The sequence below is a fragment of the Heterocephalus glaber genome, unplaced genomic scaffold (assembly GCF_053883595.1).
Source record: "Heterocephalus glaber isolate CG9 unplaced genomic scaffold, H.glaber_assembly_v1.0 deba00001600, whole genome shotgun sequence".
Classification (NCBI taxonomy): domain Eukaryota; kingdom Metazoa; phylum Chordata; class Mammalia; order Rodentia; family Bathyergidae; genus Heterocephalus; species Heterocephalus glaber.
Genome location: NW_028258372.1, coordinates 5,691,692 through 5,717,486, shown reverse-complemented (window position 1 = coordinate 5,717,486; position 25,795 = coordinate 5,691,692). Strand labels below are relative to the sequence as shown.

The following is a 25,795-nucleotide window of genomic DNA, read 5'->3' as shown; positions in this document are numbered from 1 at the left end:
ACAGCACATTTTATTTAGTCTCTCATCTGCTGACGGACACTTGGGTGGCTTCCACCTTTTAGCTTTTGCGACTAAGCTGCCACAAACATGGATATTAAACTGTTATGTTGACATATCACATGGTACCATCCTCTGTGAAAACTGGTGTAGAAATCTCACGGTGCCACTTAACTTCTTGTGAAGGCAGCGTGGTGGGCTTCCTCCATGGACAACCAGAGGCTGCCACTCTTAAAGTTCTCGGCATTATGAGTCATGAGATTCCTTGCCATCCTCAGCCTTCCTCACTAACTCCTAAAGATCTTTCAGCCTCCACTCTACTGTCACCTTTCCAGGAAACCATCCTTCCCACGCCATCCCCAGTCCTGATGCGCTCAAACAGATGCTGTGAGGAAGAAGGGACAAGGCAACAGGGCCCATGGCACCACAGCCTGCAGCTGGGGAGGCTCCTCCGCTGCACCCACATCTGTGCTCACCACATTTCCGCATTCCTCCCACCCACCAACTGGGAGGGGCCGAAGGGCAGGGGCTGTGTCTTCCTCATCATTGCCAGTGCCTTGACCTTGGACTTCCCAGCCTTGGCACTGTGAGATATAAATGTTTCTGTTATTTCTAAGCCGCCTGCTTCAGGAAATTTTTGTTGCTGCAGTCCAAATAGACTAAGACTTGTGTTCTCTCAATCCAGTTTGTGACCAGTGATGAGTTTCTCCCTGGAATCCCGGGACCCACTCCTTAAGCCTCCAATGAGCATTCCCACAATGCTTTCTTCTGAGAGAGGACGGATGACTACGTGAGCTGTAGACTGAGCAAACCTAAAATACACTGATTAACGAGAAACACAATGACCCCAAACTAGCCAACCCATAAATGTCTAGACCAAGATCTGCTGAAGAAGGAGTGGCTCTTATGGCTCCTGCTCCTTGCTCCTGTGAATTTCGCTCTTCTCTGGTGAAGCAGACTCTGTCATCAGGACAGCATCATGTCGCTTCCCAGGACGTCACTTCCCACCGCTCCACAGTCTGCCATCCTCCCCTCCTTTAGCAACATCTTCCCTTACCCTAAGGATGGTTCCATTACACAACAGTGGCCATTTTTCCCCTCAAAAATCCTCAGAGAATCCATGTTTTCAAGAAATCACTACTGTCTACTGGGTGCATAGGCCAAACAAAGCACAATCTGGTAGTATCACTAAGTATGGACCATAGACTCAAGAAGGAGACCCACATGGACAAAATAGCTACATACATATAAATTCTATCAAAATGCCTGTGGACATCGAGAAGCCTAAGGTTTACTGATGACCCCAGGCAAGCTTCCTAAACCTCTTCATCATTCTGTTAGCTACTTCCTGACCACCATAAAAGGACATTATGGAAAATCACTAAAAACTATAAGCACTCTATAAAAAAGGTAAATTAGCACAAACCACCACCACAAAAAGCTCACAACCCAGCAACTTCCTTCCCCTAAGTGGATGCCTCACACAGGAAGCAGAGGGCCTGATTAGGCAGATTGAAACCGTGCTTTGTATTGCATTTACCACCCTGGCTGCAAAAAATGCTCGTAAAGCCATCATGGGCAGACTTGCAGCTGCCAACAGCTTCCTCCACTCTGCTCTCAGCCAGCTGACAGCCACCCTGCTCTGCTAAATGCCCTTTGAACTGCACAGCCCACTTTATTAGCTGCCTTGACCTCCAATAAAAGCTTGGGCCTAACAATATCTGAAACCTAAGACAGGATGTCTACCATGTAACCAACTTGTATGCTGCCTTAGGGGCTTCGTAAAGTGTGTGCGCGCGCACACACACACACATACACACATGCACAAAGCCCATTAGAAAGTCTCTTTGGAAACTTCAGACCTAATTGATGCCCCTAATTAATTTAGGGGCAAAGAATAAAAGAAGAAATACAAGACATATTGTCTAAGGACTTAATCGAAGAAAACTTGTGTGGAGGGTTGGTTGTTCATAAGGCAAAACTCTGAACTGGTTGGGTTTGCAGCGGAACACTCTCTTTCCACTCTGGTAATGGGTGCACGAGAACTTCGTGGAAAGGTAAGGAGTAAAAAGCTACTGCTCTGTACCTATTCTTAACTCTATTTTCTCCAAAGCCTTAATGTGCTTTGGGCTAATAAAAGCAAATGAAGCTCTGTACTCCCTGAATTCTGTTTAGATGAAAACACAAAGTATTATATTCAACATAAAAGTTAGGGAAACAACTCTCCGGAAGCAGATAGCTTAAAGAAGCTTACAAAGCCAACCCCAGTTGGTGATAAAGGAGAAAAATAAAATCCATAATAACTGAATTGACCTTGACCCATCTGGCAGTACCTGCTACCTCTTTCCCCAGACCACAGAATCAAACAGGAGTCTTGATGTGTGCTATATAAATTCTGGCATAAACAATTATGACTCTTTCTAGGAATTTTTAAATATAGGGAAAAAAAGAGAAATCAAAGGGGCAAAGGGATTTGGGGAAAGTTTCAACGAAGTCTTTTAAAGAATGATGAATACAATGTTTGGAATCTTGGTGTGCCTATATTTCTGCCGTGAAAAAACTCTGCACAAATTATTTCTAAATCCTAATCAACATGGCAGATACTCCTAATAAAACTAACGATAAGCAGCAGTTCTTTCTAAATTCTATCTAAGGCCATACTTCTCCTCAAACACTGCTTACCAAATTGCTTTCATAAAATCAACTCTCCTTTTGTTTGTCCAAGTTTATTTCTGCTTACAAACAGAGAAGATGGTAAAGCAAATAGCTTTACTAAAAAACAGGAAGGAGTTGGGGGGTGTACCTCAATGGTAGAGTGTGTGCTTCGCACGCATGAGGTCCTGGGTCCCCTGCTCAGCACAAGAAAGAAAAGAAATAAACAGGTAGAACCTTGTCACTCAATTTATGATCCAAAGGCAGGACGTCAGTGATAACGGCACTACAAGTACCTTCACCTGGGTGGACTGACAAATTTGTCTAGCAATCCTGCCGCGTGACTGCCCAGGAACAGATTTAGGCTCTTAGTTCAGCCAGAAATCCATCTAGGATTTTGTCAAGGGTACCCTATGGAATGTGGGGACAAAGAATGAGCTCTATAAAGTCTCAAGGCCTCTCTCCAGCTTTGCAGAGACGCACAGCCTGAGGGATAGTTCAGAGCCCACCAACCCCATCCTCTTAGCTTAAAAAAGAGAATCATGTTGAACACAGCAGGAAGTCCTGGGTTCCATATACAGCACTACAAAAAATAAAGAGTGAGAGAGAAATAATGCACAGGCCGGCTGCGTGGCTTTCCCAAGATCACAATGTTAATTACACTGGAGGCTGGACTGTACTTCCCTTTCCAGATTTTAGGCCAATCCTAAGACTGGGAATCTCTCCCCCTCTACCTTATTCTGTTCCTTCTCCTCCTTCCCCCATCTGCCCCTCAGCTCCCACTGCCATGCTGCCTGGCTTGGTGGAGGACAAGCAATCCTCAGGTCCCCAGCCATGGGACCACAGGGAAGGCATCCGGGGTCAACTCCCCTTCAGCTGCCCACTCCAGACCAAGATGTCCTTCTACAGAAGAACAAACTGAACCAGGCAGCTGACTGCTTTTCTTAAAAAATAGTGATTGCTCACTGTTTGCCTGAAGTTGACTATTTACTTTCTGCATAACCTTTTTGGTTAGACAGCTCGACAGCTTTTGGTTGTTGCCTTTATTTTTGGCTTCTTATCAGTTAATACATCAATCTCTGCTGCATGAAGCTACCAGTCAGATGGTGTAGGGGGAAGGAGCCAGTGATTACAATCCTAAAGAAAGCAACCACTATAAATAAGGTGAAAGTGTTTCATGGGAAAGTATAGCTGCTCATCACTGCTAATTAAAAGATAGAATTGCACCACACACACAAAAAAATCTCAAGCTAAGTTCCTACATTATCTTACGGGGAAAAAGGCCTCAATTAGCAATTAGCAATCTCAGACATCACTCAGATTAGATAAAGAATTATTAAACTACAATTTACAAATGTCACCCTTGTGGTAGAAAGGCAGATTTTAACTTATTACTTGCAGTTCACACTTTCAAACAAAAAAATAAAAGTAAATAGCAATCTTGTGCATAAGAATTACTTGAGAAGTATGCTAGGACGGAGCTAAAATTTCTTTAAGAACTTTTTACCATGGGCAACAGTATTGAACTTAAACTCCAATAAAAAGAGGATGAAAAATACCCCCTCAGATGCCACCTAATGTAAGACACTCAAGAAATACTCAGATAGAGTTCTGCATATCTAAGAAGTTGCTCTTCCCCAGATGAGCCAACCCATCCAGCAGTGTCCTCTCTGAGCTGGTAAGAGGCCTCCTTCCCACACCAACTCCAGCCCACCGCTGAGATCCAGGCAGGAAACAGTTTGCTGGGGGAGGTGTCTTCTCTATTTCCAGACTTCTCCAGTGTCTGGTCAGAATGGATGCAATGGGACCAGCCAAGTACAACACCAATGAAAACGGTCTGAGAGATAAAACTGGATTGGACTGCAGATAAGCCCAAATTCCTGGTGCTGTTCAGATCTCCACAAGGCATGCACTGTCACTGGAGGAAATCTGCTCTCCTTCATTCACCAGAGCCCCAAATGCCAAATGCCCCTCTGCAGTGCTCCCTGGGGGGCCTCTGAAAGGGGCAGGGCTTAAAGAAGGGATTTCCATCTATGACAAAGACTCTCCATCCATATTCATGGCCACTCAGCTCAACAGAGCCGCTATTTCCATCAACTGAGCTCTCAAACTTTCCATGGAGCTACATATGAATGGATAAGCAAATATGAGATGCTTTATTGACTTGGAGATGAAGAATAGGACAAGAGCTAAATGGTCCCATTTTCTCTGACTCTATTCCTTTTTCTCCATTTTTGGTGTCAGAGCACTAGAAACAGAAGGGAAGGAAGGAAAGGGAAAAGGCTTTTAATGAGCTGAAAAGTCAATGGAATGATAGAAAGTGATGGTTAAATGTTATCCTGCAACTTCACTGAATCCTCACCACCACCCTGGTGGGATCCTGTGATTACCCCATTGAACAGATGGGAATAACCAGGTTCGGAAAGTCTAAAGGGCTGCCCAAGGTCACTGTAAGAGACGGAGCCTGACTTTGCACCCAGGTCTGCTGACTTGGGGTCTTCATCTTATGTTACTAAGAGAATCAGAAGAAGAATTTCTCATAACCTTTCATGCTCCTCAACAACTCCAACTGCCTCGATCTCCTCTCCTGGACTGGCTGTCTTTCTCCAGAGGGCCAGGAACTCCTCAAAACTCCCCAGTGACCTCATATTTGCCCAACCAATGGCCATGTCAGTCTCTGCATTCTTGTTTCCTCCAAGATTTAGACCTCTCATCTCCCCTATCCTTTTGAAGCTCACACTTCCTTGGTTTCCATGACATCATTTGCTCCTCCTATTTTTTCCATCCCTCTTTCCCAGCCTCTCATTCTTGATCTGTCTTGCCAGCTCCTCAGGATCTCTGTCGCTTTGATGTCAATGGGTTCTACAGCTCCATGCTCCACTGGGCATTGTTCCCTCTCATACACCCATGAAAAGCTCGTACAATCTTAATTCCACCAGCTTCCCCATGTGAACATCTTCAGATCCATGGCTCACTTCTGAACCTACTCCTGAGCATCCCCTGGGCCCCCTGGGCCATTCCACCTCAAGCTCTGGGCAGCCCAAACTGATTTCATTATCCAGAACTATCCTTGAAAACCAGACCCCTAATAATGAAAACCCTCTCACTGCTTGTATTCTATTTCTGAATAACTCATGATTCCATCCACACATTTGTCCTAGCCAGAAATCTGGGAGGACACCTCTTCTCCTTGTTCCCCCTCCTGCCCCGTATCTTAGCCACCTATCAGGGGTTTTCCACACATGATATCTTTCAGATTCCAACTACCTCTCTCTACCCACAGCTACTACTTTAGTAGTTTGCATGAATCACACAAACCACCATGATGGGCCTCATATCTGGACTCTATGACACCACTGCCCCTGGTCTATCCTCTCTCAGAATGTACATCTGATCATGTTAGTCCCTTCCTGAACACCCTCCAGGGGCTACCCACTGCCTGCAGACAAAGTCCAAAATCTAACCTGCAAGCCCTTTATCCTCTCACTGCAACTTCCTGACCTGTCTCACACACACACACACACACTGTGCCAAGTATGTATAACCCTCTTGTGCCTTATCCCTGCTGTTCCCTCTGCATAGGATGCCAGAGCTTCACTATGTTCCTGTCTTACTCAGCCTTCCAAAGCCAGTGCCTGTCTACTGGTCTGAGTTTCTTGGCAGATGGCACAACCCTTCATTCCTGCACTTCATACACTACACTAACTTTTGCATTTTGTGTCTGTCTCTAACACTAGACTATGACTTGCTCCAGGGCAAGAATTTTAGTCTTTTTCATATTTTGGCATAGTTCCATACCTGATACATGAATAAGAATTTGGAATGTTTATTGGTACACAAATAGCAAAGCAAAAATAATAAATAAAATATGAGCAGACTGAACTCAGCAGCACATTTTTAAACTGCACTGTGGCCAAATGGGATTTATCATGAGAATGCAAGGATGGTTCGCTATTAGGAATTCAATGATACTGGTAATAATTTCCAATATTAATAAATTTAAGGAGAAAAATCCCATGATTATCTCCCTAAGTATTGAAAAGATAGCTGGCAAAATACAGCACCCAATCCTGATTTTTTAAAACACTGAATAAAATAGGAATTGATAAATATTTCCTTAACTTATAAAAATACAGACCTTTGTCCAAAAGCCAAAATCTTAACAGAAAAATGCTATACACATTCCCACTATATCACCACCATTTAATATTGTATTAGAAGTGTTAACCAATGCAATAAATAAGAGAAAACCATTAGAGGCATAAAATCAGGAAAGGGAGTAATGATATCTAAGTCAAATTACTATTTTTTAAAATATATTAGAAATTAATAAAGCAATAAAAAGTAAAATCAAGATATAAACCAATCCTCATATATATAGTTAAGAACTAGAAGTGATAATGGAAGTGAAGATTTCATTTATAATAGCGAAAAAAGATACAATACAGTTATGGCTTGTGTCTAGATGTCCCCTCAAGCCTCATGCAGTCATAGGTGGGGATTTTTCAGAGGTGGTTGGATCTAGAATGTGTGGTGCTGGGATTGATTCATGGTGTAATGCTAAGCTCAAGGGTACCAGGATTAAGGGTGTGAATGCTATCTACCTTAAGTAGGGATATAAGGGATAGAAAGAGCTGTGGTCATCCCTCATTGCTTTGCTACCTTCTTCCCACCATGAACTGTTTCTCCTCTGCGATGCTTGTCTGCCATGCTACCTTGCCTTAGAGCTGGCCAATTATAGACTAAAACCTCTATAAACTGTGAGCTAAATAAACCTTTCCTCCTTTAACTTTAGGTGTTGGGTATTTTATCTCAGCAATGAGAAAAGTAACTAAGACAGAATTTGGTACCAGAGAAGTGGGGTTGTTACTATGACATTACCTGGCCATGTAGTTTGGGAGCCTTTGGAACTGGCTTTGGGAAGAGTTTGGAAAGGTTTGGAGATGCTGGCTGAAAAAGCAGAGCTATACTTGGGAGATGCCAGTCAGAGCTCAGAAGACCAGAATGCTGACAGAAATCCTGCTAGTAAAGACCAGGATCAGGATGTTTCTGCTGGAAAGGACTGCATTGGCTGTTGGACTCCAGACAATGACTCATGGCTTGGCAGAAAGTGTGTCTGCATTTTTCTTATGTGCAGAGACTTTGTCTGAGACTGAGATTAAGGGCAGTGGATTAATTAATCTTGCAGAAGAAATTTCAAGGCAGTCTAATGTTGAGGTGGTGGCATGGCTACTGTTGGGGGCTTTTAGCCAGATTTAGGTTGAGAATCAAGAACAAAGAGCCCAGCAAAATGATTCAAAATGCTTTGAGTTTGACCAGAAAGAAAGCTCCAGTAAGGCTGCATCCTGCAAAGACAGAATAAAGGAGAAACGAGAAAAAACCAACTATTTCAGAAGAAGACAACAGAAAAGATGACCTGAGGACATCACAAGGATTCCAACCTTTGCTGCCTCAAAGTTGCAAAGGTGAAAGACTTTGCTTTGAGAAGAAAGTCCCAGAGCACCATCTTCCAGAATGTCAGAAGCCTAGTGAAGTTATTCCTCAGGATTGGGTGCAGAGTGCTCAGCAATCCAGGCACTCAATCTCTATAGCTAAAAGAGAAGGAAGACTGGCTATTGTTCCAGCTGACAGCAGACCTTGGTACCATCCACATGGTGCTGGTTTTAGGTGCGTGCAGAATGCAAGAGTTGTAGGGTCAGGAAGGCTGCCACCCAGATTTCAGAAGAAGACCTGGGAGGCCAGGCAGTGTGCTCCTGAGAAGGCAGTGTGTGAAGCTGTGAGTATGAAGCCAAAGGTGCAGTGGAGGCCCCAGAAGGTTGGAGAAGCCAGGAACATTGATCATATGAGGAAAACTACAAGAAGAGAGCAGAGCCAGCCCAACAAAGATGCCATGGGAGCTACAGGCACCAGCAGTGCTGTAAGGACAGACCCAAGCCCTTTGGAGTTCACAACTTGCCATCAATTGCAGGGGATGCTCAAAGTGGCACTGTGGGGTTTAACGCTTGCCCTCTTGGATTTTGGCCTTGCTTTGTTGCCATAACCCATGTTTGTAACTTTTGGAATGGAAATATCTATCTTGTGCCATTGAATGTTGGAAGTGTTCAATTTTCTTTTCATTTGCACAGGGACTCACAGCTAAGAGTTTGCCTTAAATCTCAGAGGAGACTTGGAATTTGGACTTTTCAGCAATGCTGAAACTGTTAGGACTCTGGCAACACTTAGAGATGGACTAAATGCCTTTTGCATAAAGGGATGTGCATGAGTCTTTGGGGGGGTCCAAAAGCAGAATGTTATGGCTGTGTCTAGATATTCCCCAAAGACTCATGCAGTCACAGGTGGGGCTTTTTCAGAGGTGGCTGGATCTAGAGTGTATGACACTGAAATTGATTCATGACGCAATGCTAAGCTCAAGGGCACCAAGATTAAGGGTGTGAGTGCTACTTGCCCTAAGTAGCCTGGATAAGATATAAGGGATAGAAAGAACTCTCATCTTCTCTTGTTGCTTTGCTGCCTTCTGCCCTCCATGAATTGTTTCTCCTCTCCCATACCACCCTGCCTTGGAGCCAGTCAATTAGGGACTAAAACCTCTATAAACTCTGAGCTAAATAAATCCTTCCTCCTTTAACTTTGGGTGTCAGGATTTTGTCTCAGCAACAAGAAAAGTAACTAAGACAAACACCTAAGAAAAAAATTTAACAAGAAATGTGCAAAGCCCACATGTGGAAATGTAAGTATGAATTTGGCTTATGATAATGGCAGTATATCAAATCATAAAGGAAAGACGGATAAAGGTTTGGGGACAACTGGATAGATATTTAGAGAAGAATAAAACTGATATATGCTTTTCACTCTATACCCAAGTAGTCTCCCAATGGATCAGAGAGCTAAAAACTAAGAAAAGAGACTTCAGAGAAAACAGTGAATTCCTATAAAACTTAGAAATTGTAGACAGATACTTTTATAACCATGAATCAAAATCCAATTTTCTCACATAGATTCTGGAGCAGGTCCAAAGGCAATGGCAAGGCTGATGGATACAAACTGATCTGATATTTTGATAAATTTTCCAGAAATAATTTAGGAATACAGGTATGCCCCAAGTCCTTTTACACCTACACAAGTGGGGTTAAAGATAAATGGTTCAGATCAGAGTACAGACGTACAAAGGATCCACCAGAAGTACGTCCTCACCAGTGCTCCTTTACCACAATAAGGACATAGAGGAGATTTTAAACAAAGGAAGAAAACGATGCTTGTGAACAGCAGTGACTTAAGAGAGTTGTAAAAGAGAAATTATGTTCATATTCTTGAAAAGAGACAAGAAGCCTCACAGGCACCAGCCAATTTGCAATGTTTTGGAGGACAGAACAGCAAGAAAGTCTGGTGACCCTGTTCCGTGCTGCTGCCAGCCTGGGCAGGGCTCTTCTTCCCAGGTCAGGGAAGGCACAGAAAGGACGACCTGTGTCTCACCTGAATGAATACAGAAACAGGGAAGTGGCTTCCCGCCCCATTACATTTCAGGCAAGAAAATGACTCAATTCAGAATCCTGACACTCTCACCTATTCCCACCCACTCCGCTGCCATCTCCCACCCCCCAAAAGCAGAATTACCACCGTTCTTAAGCCAGGGTCTCAGTCAGTTACACTGATAGTGACCCTCGATGGCTTTGGAGAAAACTGGGCTTGGATTTCGTAATAACCACACGACGCATCTGGAATTCCAGGGTGGAAAAAGTACCTTGTTTATCTTCACTTTGCTGTGTGAGATGTGTGCCTGTGTGTGTGTGTGTGTGTGTGCGCACGTGCGTCTTAGTGCAGTGCCTGGCACAGATGGACGATAATGTTAGCCACTTCCTACCATAATTACGATTATCATCATCACCTTTATTAGCTGAAGACGGCATGATCTGTGGCATCAGGTCAGAGTATCTGATGTGGCCTAAATTTTAATCGTCTTATTCCTTCCAAACGCTGACAAACTACCAGCCTCGGCCACTTAAAAATCACATTTCTAATACAAGATTCCCATCACAATGAGTGTGGAGGAAATGACTGCAGGCCAAGGGATTGCGCAAAGTGAATCGCTAAGTCCCTACAAAAACTACCCATGCTGGTTCCACAGTTAAGTCTGGTAGATGCACGGTCACTGTTCTGCAACACGCTAAGCCTGAGAGGAGAGGTTACTGCTCATGCGGGTGGACTGGGAATGCTTTCATAAACAATAAGATGTTCTGGACAGTTTTTAATGATTATGCTGCAGGAATTTTTCTGATTTCTACTGATACTATCTCTTAGCTGTTCCTTTATCTAAAATACTTCCAAAATGAGTCTAATGAAGCTTTTTCTAATGTGTTCTTGAAAGGAAATTGAGTAAAATTCCCTCATAACTAATAAATATTTTAAATGCAATGTCTATTTTATCTATTTATAGTGTTTTACAATGGCTTTGGGGGGAACTTTTGAATAGAATTATTTTCCATACCTCTCTTTCGAGCTAGCAAAATACAGAAATATGTATTTATATCTCCCCAAGTCTAGACTTCCTTGGGCTCTGGCTATTTAGAGCCCACGTTTGGTGTTTTTAACCCCTAGGACACATTCCTTTCTTTCATCTTGTGATTCCTGGACACCCTTCGCAGGATGTCTGGCTAATCTCGCTGATATTTCTGGGGCATAAATGGACTCAGAATATGTGACTGCAAAAAAAAAAAAGATAGGAACATAGTTCTGGACTTTTCTTACATAAAGTAAGATTTTCTTCTACTGATATGGAAATGAACAGATGTCTGATAACCTTCTGCCAACCCGGGGCATTGCTTCCTACTCAGGGGAATTTCTTTAGGCTGTTTCCTAGGACTTACATAGTCAATTAAAAAAGTTTCTGTCACAGATACCAGAATGACCTAGGCTAGCTCAAAAAGGAGGGATTTGTTCCTTTACCTGTTTCTGGCTTAGTGCCTCGACTTCATAAAACAGAAAGGACACACTCCCCGCCAGACATGAAATAGTTTTATATTTCCACACTGGAACACTACAATGCACAAATGGACTGTCCTCACTTACAATCCCAACGCTTCACACATCCACAGTCTTTTATTTGACCACTTCTACTTCCCAGCCCTAGAAGAGAAATGATATAAACCAAGTAAGCACTTTTTACTGGCTGAGGTAATAAAAGTCAACTGGAATATTTTACAGTCTGCCACCAGGCACAAATCTCTCCTCAGCCAGGTAAGTTGCTATTGGAAAAAAACAAATTCAGAGCATCATTAACAGAGTTAGGTGAACTTACAGTTGTCACTTCTACATTCAAGAGTCTTGACATTGCCAACAAACAAAACTTTCATGATGAAATCTACCCCACTCTCCAACCCTTTTCCACAAGACTCAAATTCCATCCACGGAAACCCAAATCCATTATCATCCTGTCCTCTGGGCTCCATCCCAGTCTGTGTCTCTTGCCTCCAGCCTGCCCGGGTATATCCCAGGTGTCACATTCTGCCATGAAGCTCTGTTCTCCACTCCTGAGAGTGCTCAGCACCGGGTGGAGCTCCCCGGCTAACAAAGCCAGTCACTAATTTGGGGGACCAACCAGATACCTCTCTAGGGGCTCCCAGCATCTCATCCTGCAGTCCCCACCCAAGTGTCCCATAGGTAAAACTAGGGGGATTCAATGGGGGTTCCTACCTACAAAAGGGCACCGCATGTGAATTCATATGGCAGTATGACATTTGGGAAATACACTAAGGAAATCAAACCTGAAATTAAGTAATGTTTTATAAGAAAAGACTTAAAGAACCTTAACAGAACCTTGTTTGATTAATAATTGTCAACCCACATGTCTTTCTCTAAAGAATCGAAACATTTTTCAAACCTTACCTTAGATCATTCTTACGACATTCTAAAAGTTTGAATCTGTTTTCCATTGGGATATGAATGGGAAAGTTAAAACAGACAAAGAAAAACTCTGACTTATTCAATGTCACAAATACATCAGTGGTAGAGAAAGAACCAAAACCAAATCTATCCTAAAATAAAACGGTTCCTGACTATACTATTTTGCCTTTGCCTTTTAAATGCCTACCTAGGAGACTTAATGCCACCTAGTAGAACTGAATAACTTTATTTGAGAAAATACTCCCCACCATAGAGTTAAGCATCTTAAGTGAATTACAAAGATGATTTTTGCTAATTACCCCTAAAAAAACATGTCTTTATCTTCCAGACTCTTGCTCTCCGGAGAGAATTACATGTTGGAGTCACAATGACATCTCTCGTTCTACTAAAACTTAACTCCTTCAGTGCCTGAGAGCTGTAGATGTCCACTGTTTGCTCATAAATCCTGCACTAGAAAGAAGAATGGCCTTGTGTCTCAGCTACATGGCCCACCATCCATGGTGCACTGGAGAACTGGCATTCTTTGGTTTAACTGTTGCCAACATTAAAGGTATAATGGAAACTGTACCTAATTACAGGGTATAATTACATAGACACACTCCTAAAATTATTGTTCCCAAAACCATCCAGGTTGGTAGCTAAAATTGGGGCCCCCTACCCCCTTACTAACAATGAGCTAACCCAGAGTGCCCTGGACTCCTGGCTAAGTCCTGAGTGGTTCGCCATGTAAATCTCAGGCCACTGTGGTTCTGTGTGGTATGCAAGTGTGACCTTACAGCAATCCCTGTGACTGTCCCCATGACTGACTGGTCTTCTCTAGATGTCCAGGATCACTGGAGTCAGAAAGGAGCATGGAAGTCTGGTACATAGATGCTTCAAGCCTCTAACAATCTGATTAGTTTCCCAGCATCACTTTTATTTCATTATGTAAATAACACCAGCAAGTCTACTGAGCAGCCTCCTATACATACCGCACATGAACTTTCCAGGCAGCTTCAACAAAAACAAAAATCCAGCTTGTCACTTGACCCCATAAATCACGATGGATGCATTTAAGTTTCAACGTGTATTGCTTCTTCTGCAGATTTCCCTCCCCTTCTGAAATGTGTCTGTTTTGTTTTACTCTCGCACATGAGAAGCACTCAACAATATAACCTTATTATATGAATAGGTCCTCAAGAATGTCCTGAACTAACTCAGTAGGCTGCAGGGTATTAGGGTTGCCAAACATCAGATGGCACATATCTTTAAGAACCAAAGTCTTCCAAATCTGTATCAGACAGTCCCATCCCATTCACAACCTCACAGCATCCTCCCCTGCCTTCTTCACACAGCTCACACAAATGTGACCAAATTATAAACTGTGCGTTTTGTGGTTTGCAACCATAACCCCCAGTAGAATCTCAGCTCTGTGTGGACAAGGACTGGATGGACCTGTGATTTTCCCTGCTGTACCTGATACAGGGAGGAAATCAATGACAACTGATCAATATTCAAAACAGGAAATAAATCTCCAAGTCATGAAACACTATTAAATTAGCAGGTCTACCATGTAAGGATAAAATAAGCTTTCAAACTGAGATTTATTCTTGGGGTGCCCTGCAGATTTATTACCGAGGTACAAAAATGGCAATGTTACAACAACCCACCAGTTAATTATTCTTGAGATAAGTTCTGGATTCATAAAACCAATTCTCCTGGTGATGATTTTCCACATTTTAAATTTTACAACGGTCTGTGGGTATTTGTTTAACTTAACCTTGTAAATAAAAACAGCATCGTGTGTGTTTGGATAACCAGACAAGGCAAGCAGATGCAGTTATTTCTAAATTCCACTATTCAGAGTCACAATATTTCATTTCAAAAGTCACAGAAATATAAACCAGAAAATGCCACTGAACAAAGTGTCAGAAACCTCCACCGCAATCCACTGTTTTCTTGATACTTCTAACCACTGATAAAAACTCTTTGAAGCGGAAGAGTAAATATTATCATTCGATAATACTTGGACCCAACAGTGCAAATACAACTGCATTGTGTTGCACTGGGGGCTCCGGGCCGGGCACACGACGACGCGGCAGGGTTGCTATGGAAGAACTAATGTGCTTGGCCCGGAGCGAGCCACCTCGTAATCCTCCGGCGACAGACAGAATGCTGAGCGGGCAAGGCTGGCTTTCCAGTGTGTGTCTCGGCTTCTGTACCAAGCGATGGGAAACACGCCCTCCCAAACACCGGCTCGCTGTGACTGCCCCCACTGACATTCTAAGGGATCACCGATGGGGGCTAACGAGCAGCCTGCGGTCCCGCTGGCTGGACAGGAGGACGAGCCACCTGGGGGCGTCCCTCCGGAACCCAGAGCCTGAAGCTTTAGGCTCCGTCCCTCTGGGAACCAACTCCCCTTCCCCAGGGGTCCTCGCAGAGAGACCCAGGTGGGTGGCCACCCGAGCTGGCGTCCCCGGGGTGTGCACCAGCCCCCCGCCCGGCCGCCGGGGCCCCTCCGGGGCGGCGAGGCGCGTGGTCCAGGCTGTGGTCCGCGGTCGCACCCCGCGCTCCGGGGTCACCCGCCCGCCGTCCCCGCCCCGCGCTCACCTTGCCAGGGAAGGGCCCCGGGAGAAGCAGCTTGAGTGCCTGCCTCTTCAGCTCCACCAGTCGGGCGTTGCAGTTCTCGCACCAGACGCCACGGTCCGAGCCGGGGGAGGAGCCGCCGCCGCTCCCGGAGCCGGGGGAGCCCGTGCCGAAGCCCGGCGAGCCGCCCAGGGAGCCCGGGGAGCTGGTGCCGATGCCCGGGGACGCGGGCCCCGGAGAGCCAGTGAAGGAGCTCGGGGATGAGGTGCCCGAGCCGGGAGACGGGGTCCCCGACGAGCCGAGCGCCGAGCCCGCGCCCTCGGGGGTGGGCCGGCTCCCCGCGCGCGACTCTTCGTAGGCTTTCCGATACCAGCTTTCGGGGGAGAAGGGCGCCGCGGGGTTGGTGGGCGAGCAGCCTTCGTTCACCTGTGGGCGAGACACGCGGTGGCAGCGCGGCGGGGCGGCAGGACCCCGAGCCCAGGAGCCGCGCTGTGCGGGGGGCGCCATCCCGCCCGGGGACCCACGGGCCGGCTCCCCACGGCGCCAAGCCCGCGCCTAAATCCCCTGCCTCGGCCTCATTAATTGTCCTGAAGGGAGTACCCGCCGCCGGGGGGACCCCCGTGCCTGTTCCGGGCACCAGCTGACTCGTCCTGGGGGCAGGAGATGGGCTTGCTGGGGACTGGGCTGGAGAGGGGTGTGAACGGCTTCCTCAGAGCGAACCCCAGATCCAGCGCTCCGCGCCTTTGAAGCCGGCACCCGCCCCAGCAGGAGCCCAGGTCCCAGATCCTTGAACCCACTGCGGGGGGTGGGCGGTGTGACTTCTCGATTTTTTTAATTCATTCTCGATTTTTTTAATTCATTCGAGGCACAGCCCTTCAGATCCTGCAAGTAAATGAAAGGACCCTCCCGCTCCAGGGAAACGATCCGAGGAACCGCAAGGAATTCGTGGGAAACCCTGCCTTCGGCTTAACTCTGCCTGGAAGTCCGGGAATACTGCAAAAGTTAAGGGTGCAGGCAAAGCAAGGACCCACGGGCCGGAGAGCTCCGGGGCGCCGGGCGGTGTGCGGGTCCTGGGGGCGGACCCGCCTCCGCGCACGCACGGCCGCCCCGGGAGCCTCCGCGGCGGGAGCCGAGAGGGCCGCGCGTGCCGGGGAGGGAGCCCTACGCCCGAGTGGGCCTGGTAAACGCGTCTTCGCTTTGTGCCCGTCACAACTTACCCCGTATTTCTTGCCCCTGCTGGAGACCGCAAGCCTCTCTTTATTCCCAGCTACTGAATTCATGGTGGCTTTTGCAGAGGAGAGCGCGTAAATGTCTCGCTGATGCTACATCCAAAAGATCTGCGGCCCAGACGCGCCCCCGCCCCTCCCCCGCTGCAGGGGGGCCGTCTCGTGGCCCTCAAGTCAAGATTTCCTAATTGGGGGTTCAGAAGAATAAAAGCAAATGGACCCCAGAAGTAATAGCACCAATTTGCAGAAAGGGCTGGAGTAGCTGGTTTATTCTTCTCTCCAAATAATGCTTTTCTTCATCCCCTTCTGCCTCCTCCAGTCGCACGTTCGCTTGTCACGGTCACATCCAGATCACTGGCATCGCCCTCAGCCAAGTCGCTCGGTTCTCTGGAGGGCACAGAGGGACAGCCTGGGCACTGCAGCGCGGGAAGGTGGGCGAGCCCTCGCGGCGCCCCACGCGCCCTCCGTCCGCGCGGCCGGCGGTGGGAACTTGCCTCCTCCACGGCGCTCGCTAACTGAGTTCAAAGAAATTCTCCCAAAATATAAAGATCCAGACTCGGGGAGGAGCCTCGGCGTGTCGCCGCGCCAGTGTGAGCCGGCCCGCGCCGCCTGACAGTTGCGCGAGGGCAGGGAGCCTCCGCGGTCAGGGCGCGCGTGTGCGCCCGGGCGCGGCGTGGAGCCTGGGGAGCCGCGGCCGCGCCCCAGTGGAGCCCGCCGCCTGCCTGCAGCCGCCGCGCTGCCCGGGATCCATTTTATGGCGCGGCGCTGCTGCCCGACACTGCGGGGCCGGGCTCCGGCGGGGGTGGGGCCGCGTATCGCGCTCCCGGCGGGGAAGTTCCCGGAGAGCGGCCCGCGGCCGGGCTGAGGCTACGCCACCGCACGAGCCCGGAGCCGGGGACGGAAGCGCTGCGCCCGCTCCCCGCCCCCGAGCGCCTTCTCTTCCTGGCGAGGCCCGCAGGTCTGCCTCGCCGTGCGAGGCGGATTGAGTCCCAAGTCCACAAACACGCCGGGCCCTCCCCGCCCTTTGTTCTCCGAGACCTGCCCCGCGGACCTTTTTGGGAATCGCCCTCCCGCCCGGGCCGCCGGGGCCTCCCTCCCGGGGCGCAGCTGGGGACGGCGGGCTCGGCCCCCCCGCCGGCTACCCTGCCGGAACCCCAACCTGTGGGGCGCTGCGCCGCCCCGGGCTGGGACAGGTGAGCTGGGCACCCGGCCGCCGGACAGGGGAAACTGAGGGACGCGGCGCAGACGGCGCGGACGGAGGGGGGGTGTGGCGCGAGAGGGCCTGGGCCTCTCCGGGCCAGGGACGGTGGCCTCGCCGCGTGCCGCACTCTGCTCCGCGCGCGGGGCCGGAGGGGCAGGAGCTCCCTCCCTGCGCCCCTCGGCTATCCCGCACTCGCCCCCGGCGCGGCGCCCGCGTGCGCAGGCCAGCCTCCACACGAGGCTGCTCGGGCGTCAGTTTTCTCTCCCGGGAGTCCGTGGCTCCCGGCGTGCGTGCGTCCTGTGCTGACCTTTAATTAGCACCGGCGACGAGCCGCCCGCGGCAGCGGCGCGGCCCGAGAGGTGTGACGGCGTCTCCGACACCCGCGGGCCCTGGGGCAGGGCGGCAGCCCCCCTTGGAGACAGCGACGGGGCGGGAGGTGGCAGGAAGACAGTAATTCGGGGCGCTGGGGCCTCGGGGCGACGCCGCCCGCCCCGCCCCGCCCGGGGAGATTCTGCCCGTGCCCGCACGCCCGGCCCCGGGAACCTTCCCAGCCACCGAAGGTCAAAAATGAAGATGTTGAGCACAGTGTGGAAGTTCCCGTTACGCGCCTACTTCCAATGTGAAAGCGGTCACACCAGAGACGACCTTGGGGTACGGGGAGCCTCGGGCAGCGCGCGCCCGCCCGCCCGGCGCAGCTGTGTTCCGCGTCGGCCCCGCGGAAGACCTCGTCGCCATTAGCCGCGCGGGAACTGCGTATGGCCAGGTGAACTGGACAAGCCAGCGAGGCCCGGGTGGGGAGGGTGGGGAGGGTGGGGAGTCGGGGGAGCAGTCGGGAGCCGCGCAGTCCCCCTCGGAGAAAGAGGAGCCCGGAGCGATCTGATTTGCATCCCAAAGTATCCGGGGCCCCCAACGCGCGTTTGATGGACTCGGAGCGCCCTCTGTTGGCAGAAGTGTATAACTGGAAGCCCCTCAAGGGTGATTTCCAAGCTTTAAAAAAATTGATCATTTTAAGTGTACATATCTATGGATTTTTATAAATGTATATCTTCTTTTAGGTAAAAAGCTATCCCAATTAAAACATAAATGCCAATCACTCCAGAAAGTTCTCTCCTGCCTGTTCCCAAGCAGGCCCCACCCCTCATAAGCAACCTCTATTCTGATTTCTACAAATTAGTTTTGACTAATCTTGACTTTTTTTCTTTATAGAATTCTTAAAGTATGTACTCTTTTGAGCTAGTCCTAACGTAGGTTTTCCAGTTTCATGTTTCTGTTTTCTACTTGTACTGTGGTTTTTGTTCCTCCATGTCCTGCCTTATTTTTGTTAAATAATTTTTTAGTATTCCACTATCATCCTTTGTTAAGACTCTTACTATTATACGCATCTTTAACACAGTGCCACTTCACTTAAAATGTATACTTGGAACAGTACAATTCTATTTTACTGACTTCCTTTGGGCTAATGAATTTTATATCCATATAAAACTCACAGTAGAATCTTATCAGTTTGTCTTTAAATAATCTGTTGTCTTTCCATGAAACTAAAAATATATTGAATGTTTCTATTTACCAGTTTCAGCATTTCTGGGACTCTTCATTTTTTTTCCTGTAGAGCTAGATTTCCAACTGGATTGTTTTCAGCTTGAAGCACTTCCTGTAGCATTGCTTATGGCGACGGTCTCCTGACAACAGATTTTTATTTGGCTTATCTGGAAATGTCTTTGTTTTTCTCCTATGTTGGAGGAATAGTTAACTGGACGTCCAAGTCATGATTGGAAGTTACTTTTCTTTCCTCTCTTCCAGCATAGCATTCATTCCTTCTGGCCTTCCTTGTTTCTGCTTAGAGGTGAGCAGTAATTCTTATGGGCATTTCCCTGTATGTAATGTGTCCTCTTTTCTCTGCGTGTTTTAAAGATTTTCTCACGGTCCTTGGTTTTCAGAAATTTGACTATGATGACCCTATGTTTTTCCTGCTTAGGGTTTGCTGAATTTCTAAGACCTAGTTTCTAAGTTGATCTGTAAGATTTTCACCAAATTTGGGGGATTTTCAGCCACTATTTATTCAAATACTTTTTCTGTCCCATTCTTTTTTTTCTTCTTTTTTTTCTTTTTTTTTGGTAGCAGGGATTGAACTCGGGTCCTTGCACTTGCGCAGCAGGCGGTGAAACTACTGAGCTAAATCCCCAGCCCTTTCTGTCCCATTCTATATCTTTCCTCTGTCCTGTGACTCTAGTTATGTGTATGTTGTTACACTGCTGGATATTGTCCCATAAGTTCTGTTCATTATCTCCATTTTTACCCTTCTGTTGTTGTCCAGAATGTAATAGTTTTCTTTAGGACATTCGATGCTGTACGTGTGGTACTCTCTAATTCTAGTTTTAATGGTGGCTTTTTCAGCTCTACCTTGGGCTTTTAGAATTCATATGGTTTCAGAGGACTTTTTTCTGTAAGTTAGTGGCCTGTAGAGAGTAGATATAACTTTATTTTCTAGACTAAAAAATCTCAGTAACACAATTGAGCCCTTCAGAGATAGACATCGATAATACAGACAGAAGTATCGATGTATTTCTCCTTTCCTCACATTCAAGGATGGTAACAAAATTACTTTAAGATTTAGCTGTTTAAGAAACCCTCAGTTTAGTAGTGGAAAAATTTTTTAGTACATGTTTGCAATACCTTCCTTGTGTGGAGTTGGTACGTGTACAGAACATATCTTCATTCCTTTTTTCATCTCCTTTCCTCCTCTTCCCTTCCCTTCATATACCCATCAACAGATGAACAGGTAAGAAAAATGTGGTATTTATACACCATGGAGTACTACTCTGCCAAAAACAAAGATAAATGAGTCATTTGTAGGAAAATGGATGCACTTTGAGACCATAATGTTAAGTGAAATAAATCAGACACATGAGCTTAAATACCCATCTTTCTCTTATATGAGAAACCCAAAGTATAAATAAATTGGAAAAGAAAAATAAAGGATAAATGGTGGAAAACGGGGATAGAACTTTTGCAAATGAGAAGGTGACCAGAGACGGAGGGAGGGAGGGAGGAAGAGGCAAGAAAGGGAAGGAGAGGGGTCAGGAAGAGATTCCAATTGTGGTGTACATTCACCAGCTCCCCGCAGTGAGGGTGATCATCGTGTACTGCAAACATATACTGATAAAAAAAAGGTCAGAATAAAAAAAAAAAAAAAAAAGCGAGGAGAAGCCAGGTGTGGTAGTACACACCTGTAATCCAGTCCCTCTGGGAGGCTGAGGCAGAAGGATCAAAAGTTGGACCCCAGCCCGAGCCATTTAGCAACTTAGCAAGACCCTATCTCACAATAAAATAAGAATACTGGTGATGTAACTCAGTGCAAAGGCCCTGGGTTCAACTCCCATTACCTTCAAAAAAAAAAATGAGTGAAGAGAATCAGACAGCAACACTGGGCAGCAGATGCTGGCACCCTTGGGCCTCAGGTTGCAGGAAGTGACTGCTTTGAAGAGGGAGCACAACATCCCATTTGTCACTCTTTACAGTGGCAAAGGAAGCAAAGCAGCCCGCACACAGCTCAGGAGGGAACAGGTTTAATGACTTAGTCTAATCAGACAGTGGGACACTGTGTAGCCCAGGATATGTTTCCCTAAGAAGGTAATGGAATGAAAAGATACTGCTGATACACTAGTGTTAAGTTAAAATATAAAAATAAAAAGGAATGCATAGTAAAACTGAAAAAAGTTGTATAAAATAGGTGGCTTATGATAAAATGGGATTTCAAAGCAATTTCAAAAAAAGAAAAAATTTTAGAAGCTAATAATATTCTAGCTTTATCATTTCCTAAGTTCAGAGTTGGGAATATAATAAAGGGCCAGGCAGCTCACCCAGGGCAGGGGCCACCCAGGGAGTGTCTCAGGGAGAATCAGCCCCTCCCTGTCTCCACCCTATGCACATTTGAGTACAGGCAGAGGAAGCCCCCCAAGTCCAGGACCTGGACTAGAACAGGTTGCTCCCTGGTCCAGTGAATTTAGAACCAGACCAGAACATCCTTCTCCGGAGGGTGCCTGGGAACATTTTTATTTAAAATTTCGAAAAATAGCACTCAGCTTATAAGCAAGCCACAGGCCAGCATGACAAAAATACAAAGAGTTCAGAGGAAAGCAAGATATTCCCAGAGCAGGGTCAGCAAAGGACCCTGGGGGAAGTGGCTTTGAGCGGAGCTCTCCAGGATGGCTCCGAGTGGGAGGAAAGTGTAGGAAAGACACCAGAAAGAGACAGCAGTCCGGAAGGAACTCTGGGTGCCTACAGCACCCTGGACAGAGGGGACCTCATTACATGATTCTATGAAGGGCAGGTTTAGGAGTCTGAACGGCAGGAAGTGGAGAACACCGGGGGTCTTGGGTTAGTGCCAGTCACCCCAAGGTCACATGGTCAATTGATCTGGTAGCAGTTTATAAGAAAGGGTGAAGCAAGCATACTCATTAGGAAAAGGAGGAGATTACAACTCAATAATGAGAAAACAAGCTAATCAAAAAGGGGCAAAAGACATGGACAGATATTCCATCAAACAAGCTATCTGCAGGCCTAATAAAACATGTGGAACAATGCTTGACATTGTTAGTCATGAGGGAAACAAAAAATTAAAAGTATAATGAGATAACCATACAGACAATAGCAATATTGAGGAGATGGAAAAGTAAGAACCTGCGTACATTTCTAGTGGGAATGTAAAATGGTACAGACACTTCGGAAAACAGTTTGGCAGTTTCTCTAAAAGTTAAATGCAAAATTATTGTACCACTGTTAAATCGCACTAAGTACCCCAAGAGAGATAAAACCATATGTCCCCACAAGGACTTACACACAAAATTGTACCAGCATTATTCATAAATAGCCAAAATGTAGAAACAACCCTAATATCTCCCAGCTAATGAATGAGTGGAGAAAATGTGGTATATCCATGTAATGGAATATTATTTGGCAATGAAAAGGAACGAAGAAATAATACATGTTACATTACAAATGAACCTTAAAAGCATACTAAATGAATGCAATCAGAAACAGAGCCCGCAAATTGTACAATTCCATTTATATGAAATATTCAGAAAAGACCAATCTATAAAGACAGAGGGTAGCATAGTGGTTGCCTGGGAGTGGGGATGGGATGTGGATTAACTGTAAATAGGCATGAGGGATTTTATTGGGGTGATAAAAATGTTCTAAAACTGATTTCTGATGATGGCTGCATCACTCAGTACATTGACCAAAAATACTGAACCGTGTTCCTGAATGGGGCCAATTTTATCATATGTAAAGTATATCTCAACAATGCTGTTTTTTAAAAGTCATGAGAAGGGTAAAAGAGGGACCAGAATGAGGGGTCAATTCCAGAACAGTCAGCCCTCAATCAGCGAGGCTGGAGGGGGCTGGAGAAGGCAGGGTGCTCTCCAGACGTATGAGCCGAGCCCAAGAGATGGAAATAGCGTTTCCTGCAACCACAAAGGTGGGAGGAGGAGGATACGTCTGATGTGGAGGAGAGACTGCGGCAATCATCCGACTGCCTCTTCCTCCAAGCACACTCGCATGGTTGTGTGTATTCCCAGCCTGTCCAGTTCCCGTCCCACAGGGCTGCCTGCCAGTCAGAGCGACTCGGGAGAGTGGGCCCCGGGTGAGAGCCCTGGTGCCTGCTGCCCCAGGAAAAGGCATAGCTGAGAACTGCTTAATTACAAGGTCGCAATCTCTGTCAGGAGCCGTCAAAACAAGGTGGCTGCGGCCAAGAGGAGGCCTGCACTCCACCTCAGCCATGCGAACCTCAGCAGGTGCAGCAGCAGCACGGAGCAGGCTATGGGAGTACCAGCCACAGGGAGACCTCGCAAGGCCACCATGGAGGAGCAGGAGCCATCTGAGGACCCACTCGGGACAGAGACGGACTTGCAGGGATGCAGGATCCCAGGAGGGCTCAGAATCAGAGTGGCTGTTCCACAGAGCGCTGCTGTTGCCCACACTCTTGAATGGGTCTCACAGCCAGCCATGTGCCGCTAGAGGCCGAGAACCAATGAGTGGGGCCTCTGGTTCTCCTCTGAGTTGCCAAAGCCTCCACTGTTGCCGTGACAAACCCTCTCTGTGACACCTCTACCCAGCTCACTAGCTACACGAGATCTGCCATCCAGTCTCCATCACCAGTGGAAGCACTCTCAGTTCCAGACATTCGCTGGAAATCAACTATTCTCATCTACCCGTATTTGACCCATTCAACTCATGAGTTAGAAATGCAGTGTTTGCATCAGTGCATGGATGGATGGATAGATGGATGGATGGATGGAGGCATGATGAATACATAGATGGATGGAGGTGTGCATGCATGGATGTGTGCATGGATAGATGAATGGATGGATATATGGAAGACAGACATATGACCTTAGGGAAGAAAAAAGGGAAAGAGAAAGATCAGATGAGAATAACTGGTAGTAAATGCTAGATGTTCCCGGTGGGGCAACAGCAGCTGCTTACGCTGTTTCTTTAAAACAAAACAAAAAAAAAGAGGTTGCGTTGAAAATCAAGCTGTGATCCTTCTTGTTCTTTTCTAACAAGAAAAAAAATCACAAGATTTAAATGTAAATCCTCACCGAAAGACAACAGCATAGGTAAGTGTCAGGGAATTCAGGAGTTACGGTTTCCACAGCAACATTCACGTGACCACCCCACTACTATTAAATAAATGAAATTAAGTATTTATATTGCCCCTGACATTCAGCCATATGCTAAGCAATCACTTCATTGGTTTATAATTCCTCACAGCCACCTTCTCATTCCCATGTTAAGGATGAGGAAGCCAAGATCCAGGAGAACAATGATCCAGAGGACCCCTAGCTGCACCACTGCTAATCAGAGTCTCCATGGAATAGCAGGCAGCAGTGAAGTGTCACTCGCAGGGCTATGGAGCACACAAAGCCCAGTCATTATTAAATGCCTCCTGTGCACCTGCCGCTGCTGGTGAGTCCCTGGCAAACCCCTGCCAATGAGGACTGATGAGCCACCAACTAAAATGCAATAATAAAAGCCAAAATGCAGTGCACAGCCAGGTATACTGTGCACACCTCTAATCTCAGCTACTTGGGAATCTGAGACAAGAGGATCGCAAGTTCATGGCCAGTCTGGGCAACTTAGTAAGACCCTGCCTCAAAGCAAGAAATAAAAAGGGCTGGGAATGAAGCTCAGTGGTAGAGCACCGCTGAATTCAACCCCAGTCCCACACACACACACCCCCTCAATGTTCTGAATGGACAGGACAGGTGAAGGAATGAGAAGAAACAGCCTGTATTGACTCTGCTGGACCATGTTCTCATGTGGCCAAGTTCACTGCCTACACAGAAGCATGAGGAAAGGGTGGAGGACCCTCAGTGGTCCAGAAGAAGGAGGAGCAGTAAACACTGGGTCCTGCAGAAAGGAAACCGTGCCCAGTGTGCCAGATCACTTTTGTATAATGTGGCTCACCGGGCAGATGGAAAGACCCCGCTAGAGGTGAGACATACAGATTTCGATGAAGACTGTACTGCAGTGAATCTTAGCAAGTCTCATTGCTTGGATAAACATAGGTGTATGGACTGAAAGCACAGCCAAAGTCTCTAGGCCACAAATTGAGACATATGGTTCATGTCCAAGGCAGAGAGGCCTATGGCCAGCCTTAGCTCTGGTCCAACCTGTCTTACATCTTTTTTATTTTTCAGAAGGGGTCTCGCTATGTGCTCAGACTGGCCCGCACTCCTGGGTGCAAGCAGGCCTCATGCCTCAGCCGCCCAAGCAGCTGGGACCACCAGCGTAGAGACCGCCACACCCAGCTTTAGTTGTCATCTTATCGAGTAATTGCTAAGGGGGGAATGAAGAGCAACTGATGAAAAGCAGAGACAGCTAAACTGAGAGGCGTTGCCAACACTCTGGCCGGAAGTGAAATAAAGTGTGAAAATGCAGCCTCCAAATTATGAGAAAATGAAAAGCACAAAGGCAAGCCAGAAACATCACACTTCCTCTATCAAGGAGATAGACTGGGAACCCACATCTGCGTGCACATTTAGAAAGCGCCTCTCCCTACAGACAAGCAGGAGGGAGTGAATGGACCCCAAGTGAACACAGGTGTTTGCTCCGTCGCGGTAGCCCACCTCCTGTCCCCGGTTTGTCCCCATACCTGTAACATTCCCCACAGCCTCTCTGGGACAGCAACCTTTCCTCCCAGTGCCCCTATGACTAACAGCACAGACATACACGAACTGTCCACCTGTCTGTT

The 25,795-nt window shown here is 47.1% G+C and overlaps 2 protein-coding genes across 3 annotated transcripts in view; one reads left to right on the top strand and one right to left on the bottom strand.

Moving 5' to 3' along the window:
- The window catches only part of Kif26b (kinesin family member 26B), a 548,528-nt gene that overhangs the window by 506,597 nt on the left and 16,136 nt on the right, over positions 1–25,795 (bottom strand). The window contains exons 1-2 of one of the 2 annotated variants that reach the window (XM_021265513.2): positions 16,329–16,492; positions 15,136–15,537 (exon numbers count right to left, since the gene is read on the bottom strand). The exons of the other annotated variant lie outside the window; for it this stretch is intronic. Of the exons in view, the coding sequence (XP_021121172.1) occupies positions 15,136–15,537; positions 16,329–16,391 (465 nt within the window). The 5' untranslated portion in view covers positions 16,392–16,492. Of the gene's footprint in view, positions 1–15,135; positions 15,538–16,328; positions 16,493–25,795 lie in introns of those variants that run through there. 2 annotated transcript variants of the gene reach the window in all.
- LOC147823067 (uncharacterized) lies at positions 16,624–18,303 on the top strand. Its single transcript, XM_087194219.1, has 2 exons — positions 16,624–16,819; positions 16,954–18,303. Exons 1-2 carry the CDS (start codon positions 16,624–16,626, stop codon positions 17,532–17,534), a joined length of 777 nt encoding a protein of 258 aa, XP_087050345.1. The 3' UTR covers positions 17,535–18,303.

Excerpts from the sequence above, each read along its gene's own strand:
- LOC147823067 (XM_087194219.1), top strand. The coding sequence starts at position 16,624 with ATGCTTTTCTTCATCCCCTTCTGCCTCCTCCAGTCGCACGTTCGCTTG. Across the intron at positions 16,820-16,953 it reads CTCCGTCCGCGCGGCCGGCG|TTGCGCGAGGGCAGGGAGCC; the intron begins GTGGGAACTTGC and ends GCCGCCTGACAG.